Source organism: Nymphaea colorata, chromosome 13 (assembly GCF_008831285.2).
Source record: "Nymphaea colorata isolate Beijing-Zhang1983 chromosome 13, ASM883128v2, whole genome shotgun sequence".
Lineage (NCBI taxonomy): Eukaryota > Viridiplantae > Streptophyta > Magnoliopsida > Nymphaeales > Nymphaeaceae > Nymphaea > Nymphaea colorata.
In genome coordinates this window covers 1734103-1746677 of record NC_045150.1, presented here as the reverse complement: position 1 = coordinate 1746677, position 12575 = coordinate 1734103, and the positions used below count along the sequence as shown (strand labels likewise).

The 12575-nt window shown below is 33.8% G+C and overlaps 1 protein-coding gene across 1 annotated transcript; it reads left to right on the top strand.

The window, feature by feature from the left end:
- The first annotated feature begins 5336 nt into the window (after positions 1–5336).
- On the top strand, positions 5337–8238 carry LOC126410687 (alpha-glucan phosphorylase, H isozyme-like). Its single transcript, XM_050081239.1, has 4 exons — positions 5337–5987; positions 6114–6335; positions 7119–7203; positions 8159–8238. The coding sequence occupies exons 1-4, from the start codon at positions 5778–5780 to the stop codon at positions 8236–8238; spliced, it is 597 nt and encodes a 198-aa protein (XP_049937196.1). The 5' UTR covers positions 5337–5777.
- Positions 8239–12575: the final 4337 nt, after the last annotated feature.

Genomic DNA, 12575 nt, shown 5'->3' with positions numbered 1-12575 from the left:
CAAGTTTCTCTCTTTAATTTATTTAAATTAAATTTTATTTGGTTTCAATTGGACCATATTAATACTTTGAATCGGACTCCAAATAGTACGTAAATCGGATATATGTGCAATTTTCCTAACTTAAAATGACATGTTTTAATCATTTCCATGAAGGATTGGTGTATCTCAGGCGACTTATTTAAGGGACCAGCCGGACACCTCAATTTACATATTTGAAAATTGTTCTGACCTACTTTGAGTACGATATGTGTTTATTGCCCTTCTCTAAGGCCAAGCTGTTGGTGTTGGGTTTTTTGATTTATTGAGAGCTTAAAAACCACATTTAAAGATTTATTGATGGCTCAAAAGCTACATTTAAACTTTAAAAATAGCATTATAATATATGCTTTCTTTCGCTAATCAATTGTCAAAAGCTACATTTAAAGATCAAGTTAAATGGAACGTGTTTGTAAACATTATATATACATACATATATATATGTGTGTGTATATATATATATATATATATATATATATATATATATATATATATATATATATATATATATATATATATATATATATATAATTTCCATGCAGATTTGAATAGGGAAAACCTCCATCTTCTTATAGCATACCGCTCAGTGCAATGCATCAGATAATGTGTTTAATCGTATATCTCCAATGCAATGCATCAAGGGTTTGTGATTGGATGATATTCCTAAACAAATTTTTTCAAGACCCAAACAAAAAGGGAAAGAAACCTCTACTGATGGTTGAATAAACATTAAATACGAACTGTTCACGTTGTTTAAAAGCTAATCAGGATTGTTTAATCTATTGAGTGTTATTTGCACCAAGTTACCAATAATCAGGATTGTTTAAATGATTTAAATTAAGCAAGTACTATGATTTTTCTTACTTGAAGATAATATTATGGGAGACTATTTATCTATTTCTCTCTCCCTCTCTCTCTGTTGTACCAGAAAGAATAGGCACATTTGTTTGTATAAAAGTGATTCATCTTTCTACAATTTTGGTGATGGTTTAAATATATCTAAAACAACTACAGTAAATTTAAAGTTTGGAACATGAAATGAAAGCTTATTAAAACTGCCTTGGTATGGAAGGTATGATATAGTTTTTTTGCTCTTAGTAGGTTCTTATTAGAACCCTACTGCACTTTGTGAGGTCCTTAATCCTCCTATTACTAATGAATTCTTTATCATTTGAAGTAATGTTGGATTCTTGAGTAAAAAAGTTGTTAATTTTGAGTAGTGCAAGAAGAAGTTGCGCTTTTTCATCAACAAATTTTATTTGTGGTCTGCTGCATTTTTTATTTGTGCTTTCAAAGCTATTAGAATTAAAAATCATGAAAAATTGACGTACATTTTAGATTTTATGAATTGATAAAACTTAAGAACTTGCTTTTAAAACCTTTGCAAAGGTCATGCCTTCATACAAAGGTTTTACTGTTCGTTTGAAAAAATATATTTTAGAGGTTTTACTGTTCGTTTGAAAAAATATATTTTAGACAAACTCCTCCATTATTTCCTTTGTTCAGGTGGGTTCACTAGGAGGCAGCAAAACTAGATCTAAAGACCATGTTCGCCATCGCCCATATGAGTAGAGTTTGTGCTAGGAGCAGATTTAGTTGCTAGCTTGTGTTTGGCCCTACATCTAAGATTTGGGCCCTGGATGTTGTTCTTTAACTTACTCGACATTTTGAGCTTCTAGTATCCAACTCTAGGAAGTTGCCATGGTGCGATAAGAAAACGCAAGCAAAGCCCCCTAGTTTAAAATCACAACTCTCTTTACTTTCAGTTTCAAAACTTTTTCTTTAGCAATACCCGCCAAGTGGTGTCTTTGTTTCTCAAGCCATGTCCACTGGTTGGATCCATTACCAGGGCTAAAGTTTCTTCTTATCATTTTTTTTTAAAATTTCATGTATTTATTCAAAAAGCTTTAAAAATACAGGTTTACGGAAAGGTCAGCCATAAACTAAAGTTTGTCTAATGCATGATATGAATTGGTAAGCTTAGGTGCTAAACTAGTAAGGAGCCTCCTCAACCTTCCTACATTGACGTAAAAAAAGAAGAAAAAGTTGTGAATTAGTAATAAATAACAAAAATACTCTACCTCATTCTTCTTTTTTTTTTTTTTCAACTGTCAATATGAAAAAAATCAATGGTTGAGATGGTTCTTCATGAGGCAATCACATAAGGTCTAGCACCTATATATATATATATATATATATATATATATATATATAAAACATAAAATTCTAGTTTTCACAATCCTAACTACCTTACTTTTAGTTCATCTAGCTACTCATTTCACCACATTAAATCATACTTAACAAAGAGAGGTAAAAAAGAAAAATACACTAAAAAGTTAAATTATTAGAATTAGCAATAGTTAAGATCTAGCATTTACATGCACACACAAGTTCAGAAAATATGTAGGTTACGTAGACGTTAAAACTATGTGTGGTAATTATTAATTGTTTGACTAATTTAATTAATGGTTTTTAAGTGACATTTTCACAAATGAAATTATTTTCCCTGTGACATTGTTGAAGTTCCAATAAAGGTTGCAGGTGAGAGTTTCACCCTTTTATTCATTTTCTAAAAATAATTCTGCACAGAGTGCCACATCTAAAATTACTTTTTTTGAAAAAGTAAATGGCCATGTTTGGATGCAAGCTCAAAATGGCATTTTGGAGGCGTGTTTGAGTGGCTTGAAAACAGCTGTTTTCAAAAACCTGGTTTTTTTTTTTTAAAGTTTTTTCTCATGCGGGAGAGGAAAGAAGTACCAAACCAGTTTTTATCTTGCCCACCCAAACAATATTAAAAAATAATTTTTACAAAACCAGGTTTTCTGAAAAATCATCTTTCCAATGTGTCATTCAAATGATAGCTACCAAAGTTTTAACCATCGTCCTTTAACACCCTCTATTCTTTTAAAAGATTGAAAATTCAGACTTTCAAGTACATATAACAAGGACATCCTTAAAATTAACAAACAATTAGAAATTATATATGCATAATATTTTTATTTGCTTTATTTTGCTTTCTTAAGGCCGTTGAGTTTTTCCAACATTCACAAGAAACTTTTGACAAATCTAATCGTATAAATTAATTTGCTTGTCTAGAATATAATTTTTCAAACGTACAGGAAAACCTTTGCATGAGGGCATGATCTTTACGAAGGTTTGAAAAGCAAGGTCTTTAGTTTTACTAATTCATAAAATCTAAAGTGTACGTCATTTTTTCGTTTTTTGAAAACACAAATAAAAATGCAGCTGACCACAAACAAAGTATCTTGATGAAACAAAACAAATTCTTCTTGCACTACTCAAAGCACATTTCAATTTGACCACTTTTTATTGACTTCTAACAACTTTTTGATAAAAAATCAAACATTATTTCAAATGATAAAGAATCCAATAGCAATAGGAGGATTAAGGACCTCACAAATTGCCGTTGGGATCTAATAAGAACATAATAAGAGCAAAAAAACTATATCATACTTTCGACACCGAGGCACTTCCAATAAACTTCCATTTCATGTTCCAAAATTTAAATTTACTGTAGATGTTTTAGAGATATTTAAGCCATCACTAAAATTGTAGAAAGATGAATCATGGTATACAAACAAATGTGCCTATTCTTTGTGGTACAACAGAAAGAGAAGGAGGTAAATAGTCTCTCATTATATTATCTTCAAGTAAAAAAAAATCATAGTACTTGCTTAATTAAATAACTTAAAATGTATGGTAGCCTGCCTGATGGGAATATGTGACTTTTAAGAATGAGTAGTGGAAAGTCTTGAAAGCTTCTTGTTAAATGCTACGGAATGAAAAAGGAACTTAAGTAGTTCTTGTGTTCAACCTTGCCTATTTCCATATAGTTACGGTACTGTCTAATCTTGTTCCTAAAACATCGCAGATTAAATTATTAGGTGCTGGGACAGTTTTGGAGGGTATGACGTGTAAATTTTTAAAAACATGGTATTCTGATATGGCAAGGTAGACATACACTAGATGAATAAATGAAATAATGAATACATTATATATATATATATATATATATATATATATATATATATATATATATATATATATATATATATATATGAAATCACGGACTATAGAATTATGCAAAATAATTCGTAGTTCATACATAATTTGTTGCAGTTGAAGTTGAAAAAAAATTGTTCATATTTCTTAATAATCAATAATGAAAGGCTCATCCTGCTCCTAGCTCCTCCTCCTCCTCCTTTTCTATGACTGAAAATTGAAAAGAAAAGAAAATCAAATTCTTCAAAATGCTAGAACGTGACTAGAGAGCAATTTTTGAGGGAACGTTATTTCCAAATGTGATTGAACAAAATGCTAAATATTTTCACAATTTTATATTTAAGTAAAGAAATCAGAATTCTAAAGCGTGATTAAACAGAAATTTGTTGGAGTGATAAAATATGACTGAACAGAAATTGATCAAGAATCAGCTTTTGAGAATGCTAAAATGTGACTAAACGTATTATTTTTTACTTATGCATTCTAATAGAGTTTGTGGGACAATAACAAAGGTTGAATTGTCAACATGGGAAGTCGGATACAGGTCAGAGTTGGTCCAAGTTGGGTGACTACAAATAAATAAATATATCTAATACGCACAGAAAATATAGATAAATATATATATATATATATATATATATATCACATATATACATGCCAGTCAGGGATTAGTCTGCATCCAACGACTGAACATGTTAGTTGTCTAGTAGAGTCGGTTGATCAACTAGTTTGACTCTTCACTCTGCGGATTCTAGCGGCAGTAGTTTATTTTTTTAGCTCTTGAAGTCATCGGCAGTAGCACTTAGTTATAGTGGCCAGGTTTTAGTAGGTAAAATTTTCCGCGTTTTATTTTGTGCTTTATACAGATGACCTGCTGAATCTATTCTCCTTTCCCTCGCTCCACGTTTCGGGTGGCTTCCCCTATACAGAGGAAATTACCAAATGGAGAAGAAGTTTACGTGCTTTCTCATCAGAATCTATTCTACATGCTCCAAGTATTTTATTACCAAAAGAAGATTGCCAGTTGCCTACTGCCCGTGCTCTATAGTTGAACACATTTCTGCAAACTCGCACTATCGCTACAATAGATTTTTGTTGCGAAGGGGAAGGTTGAAGGCCTAGTCTGGTTAACTATGCACCCTTATCTGTGTTACGTGCAATGCTGCTTGGTTTCATGCTGAGTTCGTGCGTCTTTTTAGAACGTTCTGTTTCTGGAATGTTTTAAATTTGAGTTTTTTCCTTATTTCGCTAGTCTGAACTCTGAGTGGTGCTTTTTTCGGAGGTTATTTATCTGTCGAGATTGATTGTATTAACGTAAAGATGGTTTATTTAGGTCGATGAATTCTGATTTAAAAGTCTTGGTGTAGTCTCCCGTTACATTCAAAAAGTTTAAATTTGGTTCCAAAGCTGAAGATGGTGCCACACCGTGTATCTACTTTTTATCGTATCTATTTCATTCCATTTAGTTGGCTGTTTATTTTTTTTTTCCCGACGAGCTTGAACAATTGAGTTGGCATGGGCAGAATTAATGACTGACTGCTGTACTTTTTGTAATTAAATGAGATTGATTGTCTTACTATTTTAATAACGCTTATAGGAGAAGGTGAATTTGAAATGGTTATTTGGATGTGGTTCTGATACGATTTATACTAACACTGACAGTTTTTCCTTCCAAATTCTTTCTAAGGCTCCGGTGAACCTGAAGGTAGTAAATTAGAATGGCTGCACCTAGTGAGGTTAATGGGGATCCAATTCATTGTGCTGCAAAAGTTCCGGCTATGGCTTATCCCTTGTCAGAGGAGTCAGCCGAGGTGGCTGCGAACATCAAATATCATTCCCAATACAGCCCTCATTTTTCTCCTTTTAAGTTTGAGCCAGAGCAAGCTTACTATGCAACTGCAGAAAGTGTTCGTGATTCATTAATTAAAGTAATTATTTCAAAATCTCTGTTCTCTTAATTGGACATGCATTTTAGATCATTATTGATTTCAAACATCTAATATTTATTTCCCATTTTGTATCTGAACTTTGGTTGGTTATTTTCTGATAAGCAGTTTCCTGTTCAAATAAATGATGTCGCTCTCGACTTTTACAGCGATGGAATGAACACTTATTTATGTTTCCACGAAGTCGATCCAAAACAAACTTACTACTTATCCATGGAGTACCTCCAAGGCCGAATGCTTACTAATGCAATTGGCAACTTAAATATTCTTGATGTTTATGCTGATGCCTTGCATAAGCTGGGGAGTGATATCGAAAACATTGCTGAGCAGGTATGATCATCTGGAAAAATTAATGTTAATCTGATCCATTTTGTATCCCCACCAAGTAAAACTCTAGCAGGTACTTGGTAAAATCTGATAATTGAGTTGACAGGTACTTGTTGGAAAAAATATGATACTTGGCAAGTTATTGTTGGAAAAAAAATGATAATTAAATTGAGCAAAACTAGCGGTTGAGCATGCAGAACATGAACCAGAGGCCAACTTTTGCTTTTGGAAACAAGTCTACTGAATCCACTGTGACTAAGTTATGTTAATTTAGTACCAGATTAGACACCAAATGACAGTTACATACATATATAATTTTTCATTGTCTTTTAGAGGTTCTCAGATCATAGGCTTCTCACGTGCATGATTTTTATCCATAAATTTACCAATCTAGTTAGATGCCAAGCCCAAACTTGCTAACATATGCTTGAAGAAAAGTTGGTTAACCCCATTAGACATTTTGGATTGAACAAGTTACAAAAGCACAGACACACTATTATATTTCTCAATGCAACTGGCCAACTCATGCACTACAAAGATTTGCTCATGAATCAACCTAGAAGGAAAATCACCCCATGTAACCCATTGATTCACTATAACTTTGGATGTCTACTGTACATGAAAGTATACAATGTAATATTAGACCTAAATTTCTTGATGTTGATGGCCTCTTGAAACTATAACATAAGGACAAGGTTGGTCTAGTTAATTTTACAATTTTAATCGCTCTACATACCTAAGTAAAACACTCCACCTATTTCTTATCATGTCAACAATTTTTTTTAGAGACCACTAGTGAAAGAACTTGAAAAGTTCGATCCTTGCATGTCTTTGCCGATCTCTTATTGTGGATATAAGGTTTTGGTTGAAGGTAATTTTGGTTGGAGCTTTAGGGGAAAATCTAAAATTAGCATTTTCAAACCATCTCTAGTTAAATACTACTTAGTCAAACCTACATTTGATATTATTGCTGTGCCCTTTAATACTTTAAGTGGTACTTCTAACATCAAGTTCGATCAATCTAATGTTCTGATTGCAAATGATATTATTGAAAGTATAATGAGCAATCGGTAATGAATTATGTCTATCATATGCATGCCATTTATTATTGCACCAAAAGTCACCCATCAGGTATATAGATTCAACAATAAGTTATAGCCATCTCTCATCCCATCCTCATTTTCTTAGGATATCCAATAGATATGTGGTGTCATCAGGTATATAGATTCAACAATAAGTTATAGCCATCTCTCATCCCATCCTCATTTTCTTAGGATATCCAATAGATATGTGGTGTGCAAATAGGAACTGCATGTCATAAATTAAAACGGGTTTTTATATGGGCAAATTGTAGGGCTATCTGACAAGTATTTACCACTAAAGAGAAACTAAAAGAAATTATGATGTTCACTCCACAATGATTTTAATCACGTTATAAGATCTATTTATGCTGCCACACACATGCCAAACATCTAACATTCCACGTCATAAACCATATATTCAACAACTGGAATCTAGATGGCCACTTTGTCACCAATCGAGGATGCCTTAATATCTTCTATCTAGATGGCTATGTCTTCAAGCTGTTCAAGTATCACACTACCATTTTGTTTCCCCTTTCTTTACTTGCAAGGCCCTATTTGGGCCTCAATCGTACAATAGTTAATGTATGTTCTACACTTCCATAGCTCCACCTGACCCCACATCATGGAAGATACATATCCAGTGTTCACCTTCATCACCCTACCTGGGCCCCTCCAATATGCAAAGTGGTATCATAGGTAAACTCATCAACTTCTTCTTGACACTTTCCATGTGTTTTACAGGAATTGGCTCGATAAGTGCCAAGGTCAATTTCAACTTGGCCATGCCTTGTTCGATAAATGCCAGTAAAAGGCAGGCATGATAAGATTATTTTAGTGCCAAATCCTGGTTTCTAGCTAGAGTGCTGTTAATATGCGCAAATTCTCTCAAAGTGGAGTCAGAAAGATGGGGTCCTTGTTCACTATTCGGAATTGAAAAGTTGCTTGTCCACCACGTCTCCTTTTCAAAAGGAGTATAGCGATGTTTTGGTTGCAAAAGTCATGTGATCCACAAGGGCTGTTTGACATAAGTAACACAATGTGACTATCTTATGAATGCATACAAAAAAATAGGACATTTTCAGGTCTCACTGCAATAAATGTGTCATGCAACAGTGTGTTACTGCTGCCAAATGAACACTTTGTGTCTTAACTTTGTTCTAGCTATCCTTCATTACCTATTTCTCAATGCTTGCTGCAGTTCTGTGGAATGAGGTGTTCGATTTCCACCTTATACATAACTTAGCCTCCCATCATATGTCACCTCTTGTATGACAACATCTTCCTTGCCCACCTAAAGCTTTGTCACTCATAGATGAAGTTGAGCAGCACATTATTTCAGATTTAGGAGAATAATCCAAGCACATCATCTTCTTCATGAGTGATTTTACCTCTAGAAGTTCACCATCAAGGGCTCCTGCAATTGCCATAAAGATGCAATAAGATACAATTGTGTTGGAGAATCTACAAAGGGCCTAATATACATAACCAAATGGGAAGTCCTAAGCAAACAAAAGGTTAGGGTCTTCCTGCTTCTTGGAAAGCCTTCTTAGATGTGTGTGACAAGCTCAACAAGTGATGTGGTAGAGATGACAAAGGGGGGAGGCTGATGGTTTCTGAGTGCTGTTCTACATTAGAAACCTTAGCATAGTCCCCTTGGGTCCCCATTTCCAAGCTAAAGTGGCTTATGCTTTGGTTCATAACTTCCAGTTCGAGTCTCAGTTAACAATCTACAAAATGAATTGGAATACTTAAATTAGATACATGGATCTATTTTGAACAGGGTCATTATAATTTTAATTTAGCTAAAATGCCTATAAACACAATAAGAGATTATATGTGTAGAGTGAGTGAATAATGACTTTGACTATCCAGAGTCACCTAGCCATCTAACTGGGGTTATCCATCTAAAATAGATGAATTCGGTCGAAAGAAAAACAAAGCAAAAAAAAGGTGTGAACTAATATTAGATGATGAAATGTGCATCATCTTTTGTTTTCTTTTATCCATCCATCATATTGGTTCAGATGGTCTTGATTAGATCCAGGTTCAAGTTGAGACACTAACCCTATTTTTTGAAATTGAATTAAGGTATGTTTAGTGCAAGATATGGCTTTTATAAGCACTCGGGTTGGATTTTTATCATATCTAATTGGACATCAACCTCGAAGTCAGTTATGAAACTACATATTGAATATGAATTTAATTAGCAATAAAATTCAGACTTCTTTATCAGATCCGACTACGTGGATATAAAATTATATTGGTAAACGAGTATATGCAATTACGTAACATCCTTACGCATGGCCCTTGGACTGAGCCTTGTGCTTGAAAACGTCTGGGTCAAGATGGGGCAGCTGCCCACCTTAGCCTGTACGTGTCAACGTAAGTGTTCCTAAATGTCATTTGTCCCCTCCTATGCTGAACATCCCATATGTAATAAAAATAATAAAAGTATCATACTATAATTTCTTTAATTGAACTGCAAAGAACAAAGTCGTGCACATGTGAAATAAAAAATCATTTCATATGAATCTTATTAAGGACTGTTATGGAAATATATTTTGGGTTCATGCTGATTGTGGGGCTATATAAATAACTTTGTCCCGTTCTTCCTCTTTCCTTTTGTCTCTTTTTGAAATTAAGAGAGAAAAGGTAAGAAAAAAGTATTCCGATTTTTGGAAAGAAATCACTATGGGTGGCTCATCAAAGAGACTTGTTGGAAACAAATTCATTTATCATTATTATCATTTGTTGAATCAGGATTTACTAAATTGGGTTCTACTTTGGATGGTGAGTCCATATTCGAAATCACATGCAATTTGGATTCTGAAACAAAATCCATATCCAAATGCATGTTGTTTTTATAGGTCGAGATGGAAGTTATTTTGGATGCGTATTGGATTAGACAATTGATTATACGTCACCAAGATCTGAATTCAAATCTGAACACAAAATACGTTTCATTCAACTTCAAATTCAAAGTACTTTTGCAAGGTGTGGTCCATAACCCATCGGGTTCGCCCCACCCACCATTATAGATGCAGACCCACAGAAGGGTCCACAGAAGGCACATGTGAACCGTAAACTGGACTTGCCACCGCTTCGGTTCAAACAACACCCACTCTGGGTACGTCAGTGGATCAGATATGCATGAAATTATTGACCTAAAACTGAAATTGACTACTTGGGTTTGGTGATGAACATAGAGTTTGGTCAACAATCAATGGGAACTTCGCATGTGTTTTCTGTTTTCGTCAATTCAAATACGAATTTGAATCCAAATTAAACTTGAATGCATGTGCTGACACATGGACCTCAATTTGCATGTAACAAGTCGGGTCTCATGCCACTTGGATCTGGGTCCGTTATTCGGTCCAACTTGGAAACCGTTCCTAATCCAATTACACTTCATCATCAAGTTAGATTCGGTAGGTCCGTGATTGGACACAAGGCGCTCCAAAAAGATCTAAAAACGTTAGGCATTTTGTAAATTAGGGGCGCTGAAAAGATAACCTTTAAAAACAAACAACGAAAATAAAAATATAAATCAGTAATTAAACCCGTTTTCGGCAAGAGAAAAGAGCCACATTTTAGATTCCCATATACGACTCTCGATAATCTCGGATCTCAAATACTTGGTAATAAATATATAAAGCACAAATAATGTCCAAATATTTTACTATTATAAGGTGTCAGCTCCGACTATTTTTCCTCCTTTTCATCAAACACTCCTCCCCTTAAAAGACAAAGGAGACCCATAACCATCACAGTTGGACAGTTGGAATTCTGGGTTGGGGGCACTAATTCAAAAAACTTTCATAGTTTTAGGAGCACTATTATATATAAATGAGCAAATAATGTAAAACGCAATATAAAAGTAAAGGATTTTTATGGGGCTGGCGTGGACAAATGGCCACACATGCCTATAAGTGTTTCCGCCACTGACGTCGACCCGCGCATTGGTATTATGTATCGGATTTCATTAAAATAAATTATTAATATGGATAAGCAATCGTTAATTAAATAGTGTAATCAAAATAATCTAATGACACATTCATGAAAACGTACACAGGTCGTTGTTAACTCTACGGCATAGTTTGGAAAAGACTAATCTAGATGTGACCCCAATATGGTTAACTCACTTGGCGGTTGTGTAAGGTTGCTTTCTCGACAATTGAACGGTAACTCGTAGTTAGACTTGAAAATAACAAACTTTACGCATAACATATTTTATTAGTGATTAATATAATTATTCAATCTGCTTATTAATTAGTCTATTCATTAATTAGTCAATACATTTATGCCTGCTTTTTTCTCTCTCTCTAACAAAATTATTCAATCTGCCCATTCATTACTTTACTCATTAATTAGCCTATAATTTCTACTTGCTTTTTTTTTTCTCTTTGTCTCTCTCTGCTCTCTTGCACTCTTTAATCTTTTCCTTTTTGGGGGGCAGGGCGGAGATGGCCTTTAAGCGACCAAGCAACCTCAGGTATGTTTATATAAAATAAAAAAATTATGGTGACTCTGGTTTTTTAGAATCACTCAGCCATTTAATCAAGAGTCATTTTATCATTTAGTATTAGTTCATATTTTTTCTTTCAAACATTTATTTGCTTTTATATATATATATATATATATATATATATATATATATATATATATATATATATATATATATATATATATATATATATATATATATATATATATATATATATATATCTAACATTGGCGATGATTTATAATGCAAGTTTTAGCAAAATTTAAATTTTTAATTATCAGCAACATCTATATGAAATATCATAAATTATTACCTCACCTCTAATTGGACATGTGTGTATGTTTGGCTGGCACCCAATGGTCCCAAAATTCCTCACGAAACGATGAGAGAACGTTCTGAATACGCTACAAAAGATACCTAACTTGTGATAATTTTTCCCAAGGGGAGATAAGTAGGGCCCGTAGTTAGTTGCTTGGAGAAGTAAACAATGTAGTTGGTTCCAATTTATTTGTCCAAGGGCCCCGCGACAGAAGGGAGGAGAAGCGAAATTTTGCTTGTGGGCCCCACCAATTTTATCATAAACCCCGGCCTGATATTTTGGCTTCTCATCGTACGTCATTTTGTTTTCCTGACTGTCAACAAGCATGGCTTCCA